This window comes from Cervus elaphus, chromosome 11, assembly GCF_910594005.1.
Source record: "Cervus elaphus chromosome 11, mCerEla1.1, whole genome shotgun sequence".
Taxonomy (NCBI): Eukaryota; Metazoa; Chordata; class Mammalia; order Artiodactyla; family Cervidae; genus Cervus; species Cervus elaphus.
The window spans coordinates 87,907,144-87,929,029 of NC_057825.1; the positions used below are offsets into that span (position 1 = coordinate 87,907,144).

Here is a 21,886-nt window from a genome sequence, read left to right on the forward strand (position 1 = left end):
ATGAAAACATTCAGTATGTTAGCTTTTTAAACCAACTTGTATAGTAATCAAGACAAGCAAGTCCAATTATACATAGCAAGAGACATGAGTCACTTTATCTCAACAGAGGATAATCTTGCCTCCCAAGGGCCACATGGATGGAGGCAACTGTTGTCTACTACTGGAATCGAGTAGGTAGAAGCTACATTTATGGCTAATACAGCACAAGACAGACCTCCCACCACAAAGAATTACCTAGTCCGAAATGTCAACAGTGCTGAGAGTGAGAAGCCCTGAAATAAGGTACATATCACACAAGTAATCACTAAAATTAAGACTTATCACACCAGTAATCACGCAAAGTTTGCCTTTAGTGCAAAGAAGAATGATCAAATTCCTAAATGTACAGATTCACAAAAAAGAAGTAACAATTTTGTGTGTTATTTCTGTTTGGAATACATTTGAGTTTAAACACATTTTTCATTAAAGATTCATTAAATTTCTTTTAAATGCTGCTGCTAAGTCGCTTCAGTCATGTCCGACTCTGGGCGACCCCACAGACGGCAGCCCACCAGGCTCCTCTGTCCCTGGGATTCTCCAGGCAAGAATACCGGAGTGGGTTGCCATTTCCTTCTCCAATGGATGCATGCATGCTAAGGCGCTTCAGCTGTGTCCAACTCTGTGAGACCCCACAGGCGGCAGCCCACCAGGCTCTTCTGTCCACAGGATTCTCTAGGCAAGAATGCTGGAATGCGTTGCCATTTCCTCCTCCCTTTTAAATGCTAGGTTTCTTTTAATAGTTAGGTTGGGGAATAAAGTGTGGTAGGTGCCAAGGATAAAATATATCAGCATGTGGAAGTACAAAAGGACCGTGGTACAGGGCAAGGGCAGGGGAGGAGAGCTCAGTAACAAATGGAGAGCATGAAGCTGAATACACTTTAGAGATCACGGAGAGTCTCCAGTGACTGGAGGTTGAGCGGAAGACCAGAGTTATTAGTCCACAGAGCACGCAAAAGATTTTTAAGCAGGAGTAACAATGCTAACAACCTCCTAAAAAACAAGTTCAGGGGGCAGTACATGGAGAAAAGGCAAAATGGGAGAAACCACAAACAAAACCTAACCCATCTAAAAGATCACAACGGGGTGACGAGGGTCTGAAAATATCACCCCAAGGAAAGAATATTTTTTCAGCATTTCTATTCCAGGAGTAATTAATATTAGCCATTCCAGTCACTTTACACTTACTCAGTGAATTCTTCACTCTTTCATATTGTTTTGTTCCATCCTAACTACACTAAAAGTTTCTTAAACAACCAAAATCATGATGTTACCTCTTAGGTGACTTTACCAAAACTGGCCAACTTACCACAGGTTGAGAACCATTTCTTATTTTAATGTTTACAACATTTTCCAACTACTGAAAACAGTGATAAATAATATACAAAAACAAGTCTGATAAAAGAATATCAACAAGGAAATGAACTCTCTCAAAGTAACCAAGAATTGACTACAAAAAATTAAATAATGTTTTAGATTATAAAAGAGTGATTCAGAAAACTTTGAACATCACAAGAATTTGCATTTTTTAAAAATCATTTTTAAAAGTTAGTATCATACCTGAAATGCCAGGACTTGAAGGATTTGATAAAGGTTTGGAACCTTCTGAAGACGGCTCTATTCCTTTAGAAAGAGATCCATCCACTAGTATGTCAGCTTCATCAATATCATCACAGGTTCCTCCAATTTGGAGAAAATGAAGCTCACCACCTATAGTACAGTAAAATCCCATCAACACAGGTATTTGAAAAATAGGTAGACAGACAAGTGCTTGCTACTTAGTTAAGAAACTTAATTTACTCTAACACCACTTAAAAGGCAGAAAAAGAGGGCTACCAAAGTGATACATTTCCAACAACTTAGAAATCAAATTGTCACGGAATTACAATTTCATATGTGAAAATAGTTGTTTCTCTAGTACTTACACGTGTAAGACATTATTTTAAGTGCTTAATTCATTTAGTCTTCACAAATAACCTAAAGTAGGGAGTATGTGGCCACTTTACAGATGAGAAAACTGATGCACTAGCTATACTGGAATCCACAGCCTACTCTCTTAATCAAGCAATAGCAAAAGTGAATGGATTAAAGATCTAAATGTAAGACCAGAAACTATAAAACTCCTAGAGGAGAACATAGGCAAAACACTCTCCGACATAAACCACAGCAAGATCCTATATGACCCACCTCCCAGAATATTGGAAATAAAAGCAAAACTAAACAAATGGGACCTAATGAAACTTAAAAGCTTTTGCACAACAAAGGAAACTATAAGTAAGGTGAAAAGACAGCCCTCAGATTGGGAGAAAATAATAGCAAATGAAGAAACAGACAAAGGATTAATCTCAAAAATATACAAGCAACTCCTGCAGCTCAATTCCAGAAAAATAAATGACCCAATCAAAAAATGGGCCAAAGAACTAAACAGACATTTCTCCAAAGAAGACATACAGATGGCTAACAAACACATGAAAAGATGCTCAACATCACTCATTATCAGAGAAATGCAAATCAAAACCACAATGAGGTACCATTACACACCAGTCAGGATGGCTGCTATCCAAAAGTCTACAAGCAATAAATGCTGGAGAGGGTGTGGAGAAAAGGGAACCCTCTTACACTGTTGGTGGGAATGCAAACTAGTACAGCCGCTATGGAAAACAGTGTGGAGATTTCTTAAAAAACTGGAAATAGAACTGCCATATGACCCAGCAATCCCACTTCTGGGCATACACACTGAGGAAACCAGAACTGAAAGAGACACGTGCACCCCAATGTTCATCGCAGCACTGTTTATAATAGCCAGGACATGCAAGCAACCTAGATGCCCATCAGCAGACGAATGGATAAGGAAGCTGTGGTACATATACACCATGGAATATTACTCAGCCGTTAAAAAGAATTCATTTGAACCAGTTCTAATGAGATGGATGAAACTGGAGCCCATTATACAGAGTGAAGTAAGCCAGAAAGATAAAGAACATTACAGCATACTAACACATATATATGGAATTTAGAAAGATGGTAACGACAACCCTTTATGCAAAACAGAAAAAGAGACACAGAAGTACAGAACAGACTTTTGAACTCTGTGGGAGAAGGTGAGGGTGGGATGTTGCAAAAGAACAGCATGTATATTATCTATGGTGAAACAGGTCACCAGCCCAGGTGGGATGCATAAGACAAGTGCTCGGGCCTGGTGCACTGGGAAGATCCAGAGGAATCGGGTGGAGAGGGAGGTGGGAGGGGGGATCTGGATGGGGAATACGTGTAAATCTATTGCTGATTCATGTCAATGTATGACAAAACCCACTGAAAAAATAAATTAAAAAAAAAAAAGTGAACAACAATTCTTCTTAATTTTTTGAAGCATTCACAAGAAAATGAAACCAAATCAAATTTCTATTTTTCATATTTCTACCACAGAAAAAAATGGAAAGTGAGCTTAGCAAAATATTTAAGAAATAAAAATAAGTAAATAAAATAATTGGAGATTTACTTCCAACATGACAAAATAAGAGAAATCTTACTCTTAAAAGGCAATTATAAAATTGAACAAACTGTCATTTAAACAGAGTGAGTCAAATGGTGAAAACCAGATTTGCTACTACTGTCACAGGGACTCAATGATTTGCTATCTGAATCCAGCATTCTGTGTGGGGCAAGCAAACCACCAGGACTAACCAGGGATTTAAAGAGTTACAGAAAGTGAGAGAAACATAGGGGGCTTGGTAAACATCTCAAATATTCCACACTGATCAGAGGTTGCACATATGTGCAGCAAAGATCAGATGGGGCCCAAGTCATCAACACATTCCCAGTCTACTAAGCCCCAAAGCTTATGCAGAAAAGACCTGAAAGGGCACAAGAGAAAATAAAAATAAAGAAAACAAAAGCCAGGGCACACTTGAACACAATCTTGCCCAAAAAAGGTATCCGGTCACAACCAATTATCAAAATCTTTAGCTGAACACTAAACTATGTGGACAGACAGGTAACAAATAAGAAACAAGTCTTTAAAAACCAGAGTAGAGACATCAGTAGCTGCAAAAGAAACAGACTTCACACATTTAGTCCAGGTGGGTTACCAAACAATCACATAACAACAATTTCCAAACGTGGGGGGCGGGGGTAAATCAGAATGCAGAGGTTCTACAATGTTATTTAAAATGTCCAGTATTGAACAGAAAATTATGAAACATGTGAAGAGTGACCCATGTTCAAGAAAAGCAAAAGCAATGAGACATATCTCTGGGCACCCAGATTTAGATTTAGCAGACAAATAAGTCAAAGAAGCTGTTGTAAATATTTTAAATAATAAAAGGACATCAGGTATAAAGAATTCAGAAAACGAATGGTAAAAATGAATCAACAAATCATCTAAACAAATTAGCAGAAATTATTTTTAAAGAACAAAAGGCAATTCTTAGAATTGAAAAGTAACTAAAATGAAAAGTTTGCTAGAGACTCAATGCAGATTTGAGATGACAGTAGAAGGTATCAGTGAAATAAAAACAGATCAATAGTTGCATGTTACATATGAAAACTGTTAAGAGTAAATCCTAAGAGTTCTCATCAAAAAATAATAATAGATCAACAGAAGTAACAACAGAATAATAGGTGCAGGAACAATCAATAATTTTACATACAGCATCATTCCTCAAAAATGAATGTGAAATAGAGACATTTCCAAATAAACAAAGACCGAGTTTTCTGCTAGCCTTGCCATAAGTACTAACGAAAGTCTTTCTAGATGAGCTGAAGGCAACACTAAATTCACAAGAAAAAAACAAAATGCCAAAAGTAGGTGAACATACTTCTTTCTCATTTAACTCTTTTAGAAGATACAGACTATATGAAATAACATTTTTTGGTTGGATTTATAACTCATCTAAATGTAATATATAAGACAACAGTAGCACAAAGCTGGGAGAGAGAAAAATCAGAGCAGAGTTTCTGTATTTTACTAGATTTAAGCTAGCATTACTCTGAAGTAGACTGTGATAATCCAATAAGAAGACAACTTCAAGAAAAGGTATTAAAAAACAGAATCAACACAAGCACCAGTGACATCACACCAAAGGACAGAACAGGAAGTAATTGGTAGGAAGCGCCAGAGGTCAGCAGCACCATACTTCCACCGCAGGGAGTATGGGTTCAACCCCTGATTGAGGAACTAAGATCCCATATACATGCTGTGCAAAAAAAGTTAATTTATAGCACTAATTGTAGGTTTTAATCAACAGACTCAATGTTTCTCCATGAGAAAAGTTTTATACGATTTGAATATACTTACGAGACAGTGTCAAATCCATTCGATTTACAGTTTACAGTGCTTTTAAAATTCTACTTTATGGATTGTTATTTGAACATTATAAAACAACTTTTTTGTCCTCTTTATTGCTATTAATCTCATCTTTTCAAATGCATCTTGATCAATTAATCCTTAAGCAACTGGGGAATAATTTTTTTTTTTTTTTTTAGTTGGAGGCTAATTACTTCACATGGGGAATAATTTTTAAAGCAATTAACTTCTCATGTTTTCTCTTGTCCTTCAATTCATCTGAATTCCATCACAATCATGATCACTTCCTAGAAACTGTCATTGTCTAAACTCCATGAAAACAATGATCTATTTTATAACTTAAATGTTATCTCTCCTCTGAATCGCCAAACCTATCTCATCAAAAATTCAAATCATTAAACTCTGATTGCATTTGTGAAAACTACTAGTATCTTATGACTACAAGCCCTGGGAATAGGTCACTCAGATTCCAAAACCACTTCCATTTCGAATGGCCTACAGCAAGTTAAACTGTTTTCATTTTTTTTTAATCTTTCAGATTAAACTATACCAAAAAGTTCACAGCATGAAAGTTCAATAAAAGCAGGGTCTCCTACTTTTATTATATTCTGGCAATTTAATGTAGTTTAAGCACTCTGATGATGACAGACTGCCCAGGTCTGAACACTAACTCTGTCATTTATTAGCTCTGTGACTTAGGCAAGTTAAGTTACTTAACCTCTCTTTCCCTCAGTTCCTGTTTTTTTTTTTTGAGATAACTAAAATGAAGACAAAACTAGTACATACCTCATAAAGTTAGTGTGATGACTAAAATTAACAAAACTAAAACTCTCACAGAAATGAACTGGTATATATATGATTAAGCTCAAATTATCCTTGATACCACATAGTATTTTAATGATTTTTTTGAAAGTTTCATTACTCTAAAGCTATTTTAAACTATTCCTTTTTTTTAAAATAATCTAGTTGGACGTTGATGTTATTTGGCTTTTCCCCCCATGTTAATTTCACAAAATATTTCAAAGAAAGCAATCCACATCACCACATCCACCATTATCCTTCTTAGTCAAACTCTTGAAATCTTTTTAAAGAGAGGAAAAATTCAGATTGATTCCTACCAGAACCATGAATGAGATGCATAACTCTTCCCAAACCCAATTTTTCTGCCAAGCACTGGTTATAGTCACTGAGGCTTCAAGTATCTCCTGGTCCTAAATTCCTACTAAACAATCAATAGGATTATTCACTTTGCCTGATAAGGTCAGCAATTCCTTAGTAACACTACCTGTTACTCTACAAGAGGCCTCAAATATTGCAAAACTGATTCACTGTCTGCAAATCTTAGGATTAAATATGACAAGAAACACTTATTTGGCAGAATTAATAATTATTTACCACTTTTATTTCAGAAGAAAATAACAACATGTAATAATATTTGTGTCAGAAACTTTACATACATTATTTCATTTAATTCTGTCAAGCCTGGAAATAGACTGTCTGTCCTAGTTTATAAATCAACAAAGGTTTAGTGAGTTTAAAGTAATTTGTTCAAGGCTACAAATTTGAGCAGATGCAGCTGGGACTCACAGAAATTACAGCAGGTTATTTTCTTGAGGTTAAAGCAGTGAAGATATTTTCTGAGAGACTTACTAACTTATTTACAATTAGAATCCTTGCCTAGGGCAGTAGAGAAGTGTTTTAAGAACAGGTAAAACAGTACAAAGATCTACCACTTCATTATAAACATAATGTCTCTCCATCTTTATGGATTCACACCAGGCACACACATGGGTGAATGCCCCGCACACTGCCTCCCTACGACTGCCAGAAGCAGCAGACAGGCCCGCAGCTTACCTTTGGTGCACGCACACAGCCTGTCTGTGCCCGAGCAGTAGATGACAGAAACGAATGCGTCCTGTTCCTCGGTGCCCTCCTTTTTCGGAGGTTCCACTTTGGCCAAAATTTCAAAGTTTGAAAGATCTAGTATTTTTACATATCCTCCCTGAGTGGTTATGACCAGGTGTCCAAGAGTAGAAATATCAGACTTTTTTCCTCTCTCAACCCCGTTCTTTGAGGTTAACTGCATCTCCTCGGGAGGTTCCTCATAGTCATCCTCTCGGTTATCCAATATATCTGGTGGAAGCAAAATGAGCGAGGTAATTGTGTCCTGGGGATCTTTGATATGCTGGATTTTTATTGGCTCCTCTTCTAATGTCACTATCCGAGTGGCATAATTCATTTTATAAAGTATTAAATATCCACCACTAACGTTCCTCTGCTCAGGTTGAATTATCAAAGGAGTCTGTACATCTGCTGGTGATTCATGTTGAATTATACTAATATTTGCACCATTCACTGCAGCAAGATTCGATTCCAGCTCACCTTTCCGTCTATTACATAGTGCAGAGTTTAATTTATTTAAGTTATTCAAGGCCTCTACTTGATTTATTGCACTCAAGGATTCAACAGGGCATGTCCGCAGTCCTATCAATAAATGAATTCCATCAGCACAAGGAGTTATTGAGTCTATACAAAGATTCTCCTCCTCGGCAAACTTTGGCAGCCTCAAACACTGCACCAAAGTCCCAGGCTTGGGAAACACAGAGTTCCACTTCTCAGAATCTGGAGAGGTAAGGTTGGCTGCCGCATCTGCAAACTGCTGAATGTAAGTCACAGGAGGGTCCTGCAACAACAACTGCTCCTGACTATCCAGCTCCATTTCAATGATCTGTGGAACTGTAAAACCATCATCATGCAAACTTTTACTCATTATATTGTTCATCTGTGAAAAGATTTTTCCTGCTTTCTCATCAGATTCCTTGATGCTATAAAGAAGCAAAATGGGTAAAGTCCTCCTTACCAGAGGGGAATTTAATTCTGAGTTAGTGCAGGATTCATTGTCAGTTGACCCTTGTTCTGATATACTTTCACCCTGAGTTCTGCTTAAACCATCCAGTGACCTGTGAGAATTACTACTAATGGGTGAGGTAGCAGGAGATTTATAGGTTAATAAACCTCCAGCTAATAAACACGGAAAGGGAATGTTGTGTTGTTCCTGGTGCTTCTCCTTTGTCTTTTCACTCTTAGAGCTGGTTAAGCAAGGATTTGCCCCAAGTTCTTCAAGATCCTTAACAGTATCTTCAAGCACATTTGCAACAATCTCCCACTGAAGCTTTTCTGGCTGCTGGAGGATGCTGAGCGCTGTTATATCAAGGCTCACTTCCATGGCTTCCTTCTGTGATGTATGCCCTTTGAAAAGGAACAGTATTCATTACAAATGACCTTGTGAATGTAAATCAAAATCTGTAGTATAACATTTTCATTAATTTTCTTTTAATCATCCAGTCGGTGCATTTTAAACACATTAATGGAAGAATTTAGTCCTTTTAAAGGAAATTTAATCCAAGCTGAGATGAACCTACTCAGAAAAACCATAGATATTAAAGAGTCTCAAAAATCATTTTCAATTTACAACACATTCTCCTGGCAATCTGTGAGCAAAATCCTTTCAAAAAAAGAGAGAGAGAGAGAATAAACAGGTTAAGAATGAAGATATTATTAATATCATAATAACAGACTTCTGCCCTTCAATTCTACACCAAAAATACACGCAAAACTATGCATCTGTCCTTTATGCACTTTGCAGAATATCCATGAAACATTACTATAATCTCAGTTCATCACCTCTTTCCCACTCCACATGCTGATTATCAGTTGACTGTCTTAGTATCTAACAGTATGCAATTTAACTCAAACCTCAGCTCAGAAAAAATAGTAACCAGAAAAAGTTTCCCAAATTTGTCATTTTAAGTGAAATATAAACATCTTCTGGGGCTTCTCTGGTGGCTCAGTGGTAAAGAACCTGCCTGCCAATGCAGGAGACACAGATTCGGTAACTAGTGCAGGAAGACTCCACATGCCATGGAGCAACTAAGCCCGTGCACCATAACCTCTGAGCTTGCACACTAGGGCCTGGGACGACAACTAGTGCACCCATACTCCACAGCTACCAAAGCCCCCATACCCTAGAGACCATGTCCCACAGTAAGAGAAGCCACTGCAATGAGAAGCCTAAGCACCGCACCTAGAGAAAAGCTGTGCAGCAAAAAGGACCCAGGAGAGCCTAAATAAACAAACAATTTAAATGTCTTCTGTACTATCTGCTAATATTTAGTTCATTTCAAGTCAACTACACTACATTATTCCTTACTGACCTTTTGTTTATCGTGTGCTTCAAACTATCCCCTTCAAACAAAATAAAGGTCATTCCTCAGTCTCAATTCTCCAAAAATACCATCTCCCTCTACACAAAACCCTGAAGTGGATGTCAGTCAACCTCTAAACCAAGGATAATCTCTTGATACTAAACGCAAAGTTTCAACTCATCCTTTATTTTTCTCAATAGCACAGACTATCAGGCAACAATCTATTACCAACAATAATATCAAAATCACTCTACGTGACTTGGGGAAATGCAAAAAAAAAAAACAAAAAAAAAAAACAAATGGAATTGGCTTTGCAATTTTAGATTAAGAACACAGAAAAGGAAGGAAATAAGTATAACTCAAAGTAAGTGCACAGAAGTTTTACCCAAGCAAAGGAATGAACAAGAGAGATTTATGGAACACCAAACACTTGAGTTATACTGAAAGCTCTGTTTATACCATTTTGTTAACCATTTCATAAACAGTATCTTCAAAATGCTAACAGCTTTATCAGGACTTCTTTATTTTCTGAGCATAATCTTCTCACTTCATATAATGTCACTCTTGTCATCTAAAACAATATCCATGTCTCACTTAGCAGAAAAAACTTAGTTATAAACTTCACAATTTAATTGTACTAGTAAGTTGTTTATTTAACCACTCATTTGACTATATTCATGTGCAGTCTTTATATTGCCATGTAATAATTACATATATTTATTCTATGAATTCACTCATTTAAACATGAGGTTGAAAGCTGACAGTGAGATTTTTATAACATGTAATAATACACTGCAACTAAATTGAAACTTACTTGATAAGTTATGATAGGAAATTGCCAAGAAAAAGCTATTTTAGTCTATGCACATTTTAAAAGAAAATAAATTAACCATAATTAGTTACATATATTAACGACACTTAAGACAATATTCAAAGCAAAGGTCATGGGAGATGAGAATATCCATTAAAAAAGAAAATGTAACAGGTAACATTACTACCCTGCTGCTTCTCAACTATTTAATCAAGGTCTAGGACTCTACATTCCCCTTCTAAGACTGGCAAAGCACAATGACAACTGTCAATACTGCAGTTAAGCAAAACTGTGATCTTCACTTGCCTCAGAATTTCTCAAACCAACTGGACCGCAAAATAAGTTTTTACAAAACATACCTACAAATATCCTGCAGCGTAGTATTCTTCAGGTAATCATACTGGGAAACCCTTCTCTACGCTGCTTATTGAGCTACTGTCAGCCCCACAGTTCTACCAGCCAACTTCCAGAGGTTTAAGCTACGCATATTCCTGAACCATCAAATTTCAATTTGAATTGTTCTTCAATCTCTTGCCAAACACTCTTCCCACTCTACAAAAGAAGGTGCACTCCTTAATTCTGATATGTGGACCAAAGAGCAAACCCGTCTTTCCTGTATCATCTAGATACTTTCAAAAATCATTAACTTTCAACTGAAAAACAGACAAAAGTCTCTTAAGTTTCCACTTACACTTTTGAAATTAAGAAATACAACCTATAATTCTTCAGATCATATCATTCAAATTGATGGGACGAGCTTAGAGCTAGTAAATGTAAGTTGTAAAACAACATTACTTAATTTTAGATACTTCAAGAAGACAATACATTTCCCAATAATATCACAAGCCTTCATAAATTCACCAATAGTCTCTCAATATAAAATTAGTTTAAAAGGTTATACATATTTTACTATAAATGAATGAACCACTTACAAATCCTCAAATAAGGCAAGTAAAAATTCTACACTGGAAGGATTTTTTTTTCTCATACCACAGCTACCTTTCAATACTACATAAGGACACCACTCCCAACCTTATATGAGGTATCATAGAAAAGAGTCAACGAAAACATACAGTAATATTCTAGGTACCGGGAAGTGAAGTAAAGAGGACGACAGAATCTAAAGGAAGTGTGAAAGATCAAACAGGCGTAGATGAAAAATATAAAGGTAGAAAAGGGATAAGGAAACAGATCAATATGTAACAATTACAATTACAGTAATACCTACTGAGATCCTTAGACCCAGAGGAAAGAGCTAAGCAACAGCATACCAAGGAAAGGTTAAAGTTAGAATAAAAAAATTTAAGGGCAGAAAAAAGAACATTTAGTTCAAACATTTCACTTTATATAGGAAAAACAGAAGCCCAGAGAGTTTAAGTGACTTGACAAGACTAAAGACTTATTTTGTAAGAGTTCAAGCTCTAACCAGATCTCCAGATAACCAATGACCAGTGTATTCTTGTCAGATTTTTAAAAATGCAATAGTAGCCTTTTCTTTGGCCAAGGGGTAACAAATTGGAAAAAGAGCACACTTCATCAGACTTCATTTTTAAATGCAATCAATTATTCTTTCCAGACCTAATTACACATTTGTGTATTATTCAGGGCAGTTTCCTACTTTCCTTATTCTTTTCATTCTAAGAACTACCTTAAAAGACAAATGAAGGTGAGTCTAAAACTCAGTGCAGTATTCTGTTTGGTGGCTTTAAAAAAAAAAAGTACAACAAATTAGAATTGAGAGCATCTGCTACACTATACTAACTTTTGACATATAACTTTTAACAACCGAACTATCTAAAACCAAGTTTCCTCTAAAGAGATTTCTTAAGTTATGTATGTCCTTATTTCATGACAATGACATCAGAATACAGCCAGAATTTAATAATGGTCACTTCTTTAAAATAGTGGTTACTGCCCAAGTACTGTGCATCATGAATTTTAATCTTAGTAACCAAAATTATAAATAACAGATTTAAATATCACTATTTTATACAACAGAAAATGCATTCGGACTATAATAAATGACAGAGTTAGGATTTGAATTCTGATACAGTAAAACCTTTTTGAGATGCCTTCCCTATAACTACATCAAAATATGAAGCTTTTTATACCCCTTTGCCCTTATATCTCATAGGGTTTTCTTTTGGGAATAAGAAATCACTAATTAATATTAATTAGTGATTTAAACATTACATTTATTTAACAACACAATACAGTATACAAATAAACTGAACATATTTGGAAGAGTTTAATGTCACTGACTTATGTGACAGAGATTTAGTAAGATTCATTTTTAATTCCTTTGATGCAAATAAGCACTATTTAAATTTTTAGTATGAAACTACATAACATTACTAATTTAAGATCTGATACATAATAGTTGGGTTTTCTTTGTATATTAATGAAAATTTAGACTTTGTACTCAAAATACAGATTTGGTATTTAGCTCTACCTAGAAACTATATAAATGCAAGGATATAAAAATAGATTATCTAACATTTTTTTACATACCTGTCACAGAATCTGATCTGGAATGCTCTTCACTGTCTGAATCCTCCAGTAAATCATCACTTTAAAAAGACAAATTAAAAATTTCCATTTCAAAATAAAGTACACAGGAAAATGCAAAGTATAAAGTTACAACCATTGTTTCGTGTCTAAAACGTAAGCATCACACAACTAGCTTATGTAATATATAAGTTGACTGAAACCCTGACTATGCTAATAGTGAATCATCTTAAAACATTAAATAAATGCTTGCCTGAAATAAAGTGTGGTAATCTCTAAAAATTTATAGACGAATCTGTAGGATTTCAACAACTGAATCAGTGTAGACAGGGACAGTTTGGGTAAATAAAATGAAAAAAAAAAAAAAAAAAAAACAGCTAATAAAATCAAGCACAAGCTTCCAGTAGTAAAATTTTAAGAACCACTCTATTACTAGGGATGGGCTTCCCTGGTAGCTCAGACAGTAGAGTGTCTGCCTGCAACGCGGGAGAGCCGGGTTCAATCCCTGTGTCGGGAAGTTCCCCTGGAGAAGGAAATAGCAACCCACTCCAGTACTCTTGCCTGGAAAATTCCATGGACTGAGGAATCTGATAGGCTACAGCCCCTGGGGTCACAAAGAGTTGGACACGACTGAGCGACTTCACTTTCACTTTCCCAGGTGGCGCTAATGGTAAAGAACCTGCCTGCCAATGCAGAAAACAGAAGTGACGCAGGTTTGATCCCTGGGTCAGGAAGATCCCCTGGAGGAGGGCATGGCAAACCACTCCACTCTCCTTGCCTGGAGAATCCCATGGACAGAGGAGCCTTATGGGCTACAGTCCAGAGGGTTGCAGAGTCAGACATGACTGAAGTGACTTAGCATTCTACTCCTGAATTCAGGAAAGTTATACCCTAAAACCAATTAGAATAGCTGAGTAAATCTGTGTGTATAGAAGTGTTTTCACAGAAACACACATTCCATTTGTGTTTTGCTCTTGGTTTTATTTATTTACTTTTTGCTTGTTTGGGAGGGGCTGTTAAGAACTCCTTAACAAGTAGGAAAACCACTACAACTTAAGAGTCAAGACAATAAGACAATAGCTGCTCTTTTGCTTTCATTCAAGTAGCCAAGAAATTGCCAGCCTCTCTCTTTGCACCCAATTTTACTCTCAGTCTCCACTGTTAGCAGACAAGAAAAAAAGATATAATTACAGAGCACTCCAGCACAACATTAGGCTGTGTCTGAATGAACAATCAGCACATTTATAGTAGTTCTAAAATTTTGATAAACCACAAAAATTAGAAGATGCAGTTCACAGAAAGGAAAAGTGATTCTCCCTTTTTGAAACAATACACTGCACATCCATCTGAAAGAACTAGCCATTTATAATGCTATTTTATATAAAATATAACCTGGCAATCTCCCTTAGAAATGCTTCAAGTAACATCTGAAACTGGGGTGGGGAGATATTTGCTTAGATATTTTTGACAAAACTTCTGTGTTTTTTTCAACTGGTAGTAATTACCATAACCAATTTTGTGCTATAACTTAAAAATTTTTAAAAAGGATATGAAAAAGATAAGCTCCTAAGTTAGCCTTAAGCTATTCAAATACTAAATGACTAGTCTCAGAAAAATAATAAAGATGCTTGGAAAAATATATATTAAGAGGAAATATTAATGACTGGGAATTTATCCAAAATAAAGAAGTCCAAACCAAGAAAACACAGTAGATTTTGAGGATTTCTGCATCAAGAAAAATAGTCAAATATTACCCATCTACACTTAGATAAAAGATAATCTAGCAGTAGTATATTTTAAAGACAGAATTTAGGTGTTCTGAAGTTACTAAGAATGTTAAACAGGGTTGCCAGATAACTGCCTTAATTAAACCATACACAAAAAAAGGCTTTATTGTGAAAGTTTTCAAAATAGTATTTTGAAAAATATTATTTCTTGACAGAAAAACACCCCTACTGCCATGTGATAAAACCATGAGTAAAACAACTGAATTGTACACTTAAAAGGGTGAACCTTATGATAGGTAATGATGCATCAATAAATTTCTTTTAATCACATGATTTAAAAAAAACTACATACCTAAATGTTAACATGACTTGGTGGTATGAAAATGGAGACTCAATTCAACTTACTTCCAGATATTTTCCAACATTTCTACACAAAGCATGCATTTATAGCTGATCATTAAACAACGCACAGGTTAGACGCACCAGCCCTCCCTGCAGTGGAAAATCTGTATAACTTACAATAGTTGGCCTTCTGCATCCATGGTTCTGCATCTGCATATTCAACTAACCACAGTTTGTGTAGTATTCACTTTAAAAAATTGCTGGACTCACACAGTTCAACACTGAACTCATGCTGTTCAAGAGTCAACTATACTTACATAATAGACACTAAATTTACTAAAGTCTTTTACATGAAATAAAATCTTTTGCAAAGTAATAGACATGCAAAAAAATATATGAATAAGTTTAAAATGCTTAGTTAAGATTATATGTGCGAATAGTACAGATGTATCTTAGTTTTGGTATATAACTAAGATATACAACAATATAGCAACTTTAGAGTTAACTCAGGAAATTTTTGCCAATTTGAAAAACATAACATACAAATGAGGCATCTAGACAAAACACTAATTCATTAAAATTAAATGTGTCATGAATCAGCCATGGGTGTACATGTGTTCCCCATCCTGAACCCCCCTCCCACCCCCCTCCCCATCCCGTCCCTCTGGGTCATCCCAGTGCACCACTACAATACTGTAAAGTAATTAGCCTCCAACTAATAAAAACAAATGGAAAAAAAAAAAAGGCACACACACAAAAAAAAAATTAAATGTGTCCTTGGGACTTCCCTGGTGATCCAGTGGTTAGGAATCCGCCTTCCAATGCAGGGCTCTCCGGTTCAATCCCTTGTCAGGGAACTGGGCAATTAAGCCCATGCACCCACAACTAGACAGGCTGCACACCACAACTATGACTCGATGCAACCAAATAAATTAAAAATACGTTAATTAAATTAAACACACCCGAAATAAATATTCTTCCTTAAATAAATTCAGAACAAAGACAAATGTTGCCTACTAAGTAGAAAGAGACAAAAAACAATTTCTAAGCAAGCTACACTGTAATACTTTAAACTTCTTGATTAAGCTTTAATTCAGTTAATGTATTATTTCTCAAGTTAATGAAACTGTATATTTTATATACATATTTTATATATATATACTATATCTTGTGCCTCAGAGGCAGAAGTGGTTTGATTCATTATATCCAATACCAATCCAACAGAAACCCTGCCGACCCTGGAGGAGAGGAAGCAGGGAGAACGGGCTTGAAGATCCACCTCTTCAGCTTCCTCCAACCACCAGAGTAATCTTTGTAATCTTCTGCCCAAAAAGATTTTAAGTCTCTTAAAAAAGCAGGCAGAGGGATTATATCTCAATCCCAGCACACTAGCTCAGTGTGGACACCTGTCCACCAGAAATACTGGATATACGTTTATCTAAAATGTAAAACACTTTACCAAGGTGTGTGTGTGTGTATCTGTACAATCTTAAAACTACATCTTGGTTCAAATTTTAATCCTCAAATTATAAAACTCTTGAGTCAAAAGTTCTAATTAAAATCAGTGTGTTCAGGACATACCAATTTCATTATCTTCTATGAATAATTTTCCACTAATTTCTAAGAAAATCAGAGATCAAGCAGGATTCATTTTCAGTTCTACTGGCAAATATGGTCAAACTCAAGACAACAATGGGCCAACTGCTTTCTCATTAAGCTCTCACAGGGACTTGAAATAACTGAGAACACCATGATGCTTTAATCAGCCTGTTCCAGAGCTCAGACCACATTCATTTACAGACCCATAATTTCCACAAACTATTAGCAGCAGGGACTAGACATTTAATATGCAGTGAATTTGCCATTAAATAATGAAAAAAATCTCCATTGGTAAAGTTTTACTACCAAACAAACAGTGAGGAAAAATGATTAAATCACTGTGGTGTAACACCAATCACACATCAGTAACACAAGAAGCCCTGCAAGTGAAATGACAGATCTCCATACAAGACATCTGATCACAGTTACGCAGGCTCAATTTCACATTACTGCCTTCAGAATCTTACAAAATGGTAGCTGCTATTGCTTAAGACCAGCTAAACGGCCTATGGAACCCTTCATTCTGCCTCCATGGGACCATCACAAATGTTGCTCTATAATCCAACCCAGTTCAAGAGTTACAACTGCAGCGCCTCTTGGGAAACAACTAGGTGACAAGGGATTATACTCTGACTCCCTCTCCCCTGCACAGACCAAATACAGCCACAGAAATCATGAATCTCCAGAAAGGCTGAATGGAAGAGAATCCAGCACAAGTCTACCAGAACCTTTCATTGGCAATGATTATTGTACAGTGATTATTGTACCTCAACTCACTGCTGACTACTAATACATTTAAATAAAAATTAGATTATATAGCCTAACCACAGGTTATTTCACTATTGATTACCATTTCTATATTTTAGGTGCTAATGAAAGAAGGAGAAATGAACCAAGTGATTCAACGGCTCTATGAAAAGATTTAGTAGAAGGTGAAATTACAAGTCTGATCCAAGGATTTCATTATTTAGAATTTATATTTCAATGGAGTGATTATTCCATTGGTATGGATTGAGACAGAAAATAAAATATGTTTTACAGACTATGGTGCTGATAAATGAAAATTTATTTCAGGAATTATACTGTTCTTTTGGATTTCTAACCACAGTGACACTCTCTCTAATCTCTTGATCAAATGCTGTCTCTTTAATTAGAATTAAGAGAATATACAATTTAGGAAGAGAAAACACTTAATTTCTATAAGTATTATTAAAACAAATTTACACACCTATCTCCTTCCAACTTTGGTATATCTGAGCAACTAGAGGAGTCTTCCAGCCATGCCAAAGTTGGTCTCCTGGATTCAACTGCCGAGTTTGGTTCTCCCGACAGAATAAGCTGTTGTACAATTGCTGGATCGTACGCATTAATTTCAAACTTTAAGTGCACCTAAACAAATAAATGAAAAGCCTAAATTTACAACTGATATTTTTTCAGTTACTGATTTGTTCCTTCAAAATTAAAACATACCTTCATAAGTTTGGAAACATCCCATATACAAATCTTTCCTCGTTTTGTTGCAGCAGCTAAAAAGTGAGGGCAGCTCCCGGACCCAAAGCAAGATATTCGGTCAGTTCCATCCGTGCAAGGAAACTGTGCAGGACTTGTTGCAAGAGTGACCGACAATGGTACATTCTGTGTATGCTCACCTTTCACAAACGGGCAGTTTGGGGAATGTCTCTCGTGTTCAGACCTTTACACAAATTAAAGAAGGGAAAGTTTACTGAGCAACTAAGCTGTTAAGTCTGTAACACTAAAAGAGAACTCTATGATATTTTTTCTTTAAAAAAAAAAAAAAAACAAATAATTTAACTCTGAAAATTCACTGGAAGGACTGTTGTTGAAGCTGAAGCTCCAGTACTCTGGCCACCTGATACAAAGAGCCAACTCACTGGAAAAGACCTTGATGCTGGGAAAGACTGAAGGCAAAGGAAGGGGGTAGCAGGTGATAAGACGGTTAGATAGCATCACCGACTCAATGAACATGAATTTGAGCAACCTCACAGAAATAGTGGAGGACACAGAAGCTTAGTGTGCTAAAGTTCACGGGGTCACAAAGAGACGGACATGACAGCAACTGAACAACAACAACCTTCTTTAATTAAAGACTCAAATACCAAAAATTTCCACTTTACTGAGATCACTGTAACATATTAACCACTCACTTTAACAACACTGCATCTACAACTTACCTACATCCATATATAAATCCTGGACAATTTGTAATACAACAAGGTGTCTTACATAAATGCTTTTACATGGCATCTCCAGGCACATGATGTTTGAAATGGATTCTGTCATGGCTAAACCTTATTTTTTCTCTTTTTAACTTTATCTGAGTTTTAACTTTTTAATTAAAATGTTATTTAAATAAGTGACATTTGACTATATAAAATACAGCAAAAGATACACTTCAGGCCTAATATCCAACCCCAGTAATCTCCGATCCCACATCCAGATAGCCATGATTATTCTCCTAAAATACTTTTATAAATTTATAGCCATATATACACATACAGTGGAGAAGGCAATGGCACCCCACTCCAGTACTCTTGCCTGGAAACTCCCATGGACAGACAAGCCTGGTAGGCTACAGTCCATGGGGTCGCTAAGAGTCGGACACGACTGAGCGACTTCACTTTCATGCATTGGAGAAGAAAATGGCAACCCACTCCAGTGTTCTTGCCTGGAGAATCCCAGGGACGGGGGAGCCTGGTGGGCTGCCATCTATGAGGTCACACAGAGTCGGACACGACTGAAGTGACTTAGCAGCAGCATATACATACAGAATAAACAGTTTTGTTTACTTTAAATAAACAGCTTATTATATGGTTCATTCTACAACAGCTTTCCTGATATAATAATGTACTGATGATGATTAATAGAGAATAACTGTTTATTCCTTAAACTGCTGGATCAGTCAATTATATGAATATATTTTATTTATCTAGTCCCCTCCCAAAATGCGTGTAAGATTTCCCAGTTTTTCACTACAGTGACCATTCGTGTTGTGCATAAGATGGTACCTGATAAATCACATTATACAAATGTTTGCTATTATTACTATTTCTATTAGTAGGGCCTCAGGGTAGTTATGTAAAAGTGAGGTTCCAATACATGATCTCTAATGTTTAACCAAGTTCTCAAATTTTACACACCAGAACAGACTCCTTAGAATTACTTTAAAATTAGAAATGTAAATCGTAAGGCCCTCCTTCCATGGACTCCCTAGTGATAAGCTGCCCACAAAAGAACAGGCTGAACTGCTGAATTTAATCATGCTTTTAAAATTTATTTTTTCATAGCCTTCTAGTTTTCAGTCAGAGTATACTTCCATTTTTTGGCACTTCTAACATGTACAGACCTTGGGAAATCAAAGACCTCAGAGATCCTGTATGCCAAGTGATATGACAGAGCACAGACAGCATTACCTCATTCTCTTAGAACAGAGGTAAAAATAGAGATGACAAAAGGCAAGAATATTAATATACAGATCAGAAAAATAAAATGTAGAAGCACATTCATAGAACTTAGCCTATCATGTTCAGAAAAATCAAGACTCACCAAGGTTCATCAGTAGGTTCCCAACAAACGAGACATACACTACAAGTAAAACACATGGCTCTATCATCTCCAGATGAGGCAGGCTGCAAATTTGTAAGGAAAACAGAAAAGGTTCATCAATATTAAAATAGCTTAATAAAAATTCTTCTAAATAGTTCATAATTTTAGATAAAATTCCATATTGAGGAAAAGAAAATTAGCCTATACTATTAATGTTAGGCTTCAACAATATACTTTTAATCCCCAAATGTTTATATATTTGCTGCTTTGTTTGAAAAATTCTGTTTCATCAGCAAACAACCACTGAATCAAACATGCAGATACACAGCCTCAATCTCTGGTCCAGCATCTTGTAACTGTACTACTAAAGTATTCAAAACATAGTTATGTATACAAGAGGAAATAGTCTAACAGATTTATTTTGAAAAACTGAATTCTATGCTACTATATAAGCAAGGATAAACATAATTTTTATGTCTAATAAAAAATGAAGTGAACATAATTCATGTAACATTCCTTAAGTAAGACACTTAGGACAAGATGATACACACGCACACATACATACATACATACATATATATATATATATAAAAAACCAAAACCTGAACTGAAATATACCTTTGAAAACTAAAAATATTTTTGAGTACTTACTCTACTTAGTGTAAATATATTTTTTAAAAGACTGAAACTAACCAGCCCCTAATACAGGTGGAAGATTCTAGAAAACCTATGACTTGATCTCTTTGAAAAAAATGGAATCAATGAGCAACAGCTGAACGGAAAAAATATCAACGGAAAAAATATTAACAGAGGCTGTTATATGAAACAATACCAAAAAATAAGGAAGATAAGTTATTAGGAAAAATAGTCCTTATTCAATCCTTAATTTAGGGAAATAATTTCAATAATTCTAATACTGGCCAGTCTCCAAACAAATCTATCTTTAACTGGAAATCTGATGGACTTTGAATCAAATCTTCAAATATCTTGGTTTTCTGATATAATCTTAGTTTAAGATACTCCAAGAGCACTTCAAGATAATGAAGGAATAATTATTCTTAATGTTCTTTATGACAATAACTTCAGTGTATCCAAAGTTTAATTTAGTTCCAAAATTAAATAATCATGTCTTATGCAAACTGACATGTAATTATTAATTTCTTAGTTTTTTAGCAATGGCAAAGCACTGGTGAGCCAGTCAACATTACTCAGTGGAAGCTTCCTTTAATTGTGTTTATTATGCCAATCTAAACTCATTTTTCTTAACTTGCTCTACTTACCTGGCTCTGTGAGGTTTTCTATAACATCCCATTCTCATGTCTTTTTCTCACACTCATCCTTACACTGTACACCCTCCTCTTTTCCTACATAAAATTATGACTCTTTCCCCTATTTCTCTTTCTGCATTTCTTAACCAATTCTTCAACACATCCGTATTCACCTCGCTGTACCACCTGCACTGCTGCCCCCACAGCTGTCTAACACACGGGTGATGTGTATCCCAGTAAAGTTAAAATCTCAGGAGTAACTGCCGTTACTGCTTTTATCGCACTATCTTAATAGACATACTCCTCTGTCATGAATGAGTAAGTCAAACCTGAAAAACACACACCTAGAGAGAACACTTCTCGAGACACAAATCTGGAAAATACTGCCTGTCTGCTGATGATTACATATAAAAACAGATTAAATATATGTTAATATGTAATCTGCAAGAAAATAGTTATAAGGCATTAACTCAGTTGTGTTTTTTTTAACCTTTTCACCTTTCATACACAGTATGTGACAT

General features: G+C 35.7%; 1 protein-coding gene across 10 annotated transcripts in view; it reads right to left on the reverse strand.

The window, feature by feature from the left end:
* Positions 1-21,886, reverse strand: part of BIRC6 (baculoviral IAP repeat containing 6) — a 210,533-nt gene that overhangs the window by 148,013 nt on the left and 40,634 nt on the right. For 9 of the 10 annotated variants that reach the window (XR_006343615.1, XM_043918289.1, XM_043918288.1 and 6 more), the window contains exons 6-11: positions 20,098-20,180; positions 18,004-18,226; positions 17,762-17,922; positions 12,869-12,927; positions 7,196-8,590; positions 1,597-1,746 (exon numbers count right to left, since the gene is read on the reverse strand). Coding sequence is in view for 9 of the 10 variants with exons in the window: in XM_043918289.1 (XP_043774224.1) it covers positions 1,597-1,746; positions 7,196-8,590; positions 12,869-12,927; positions 17,762-17,922; positions 18,004-18,226; positions 20,098-20,180 (2,071 nt within the window). In the remaining variant the exon portion in view is untranslated. The remainder of the gene's footprint in view (positions 1-1,596; positions 1,747-7,195; positions 8,591-12,868; positions 12,928-17,761; positions 17,923-18,003; positions 18,227-20,097; positions 20,181-21,886) is intronic. The other variant, XM_043918293.1, reaches the window with a different exon arrangement.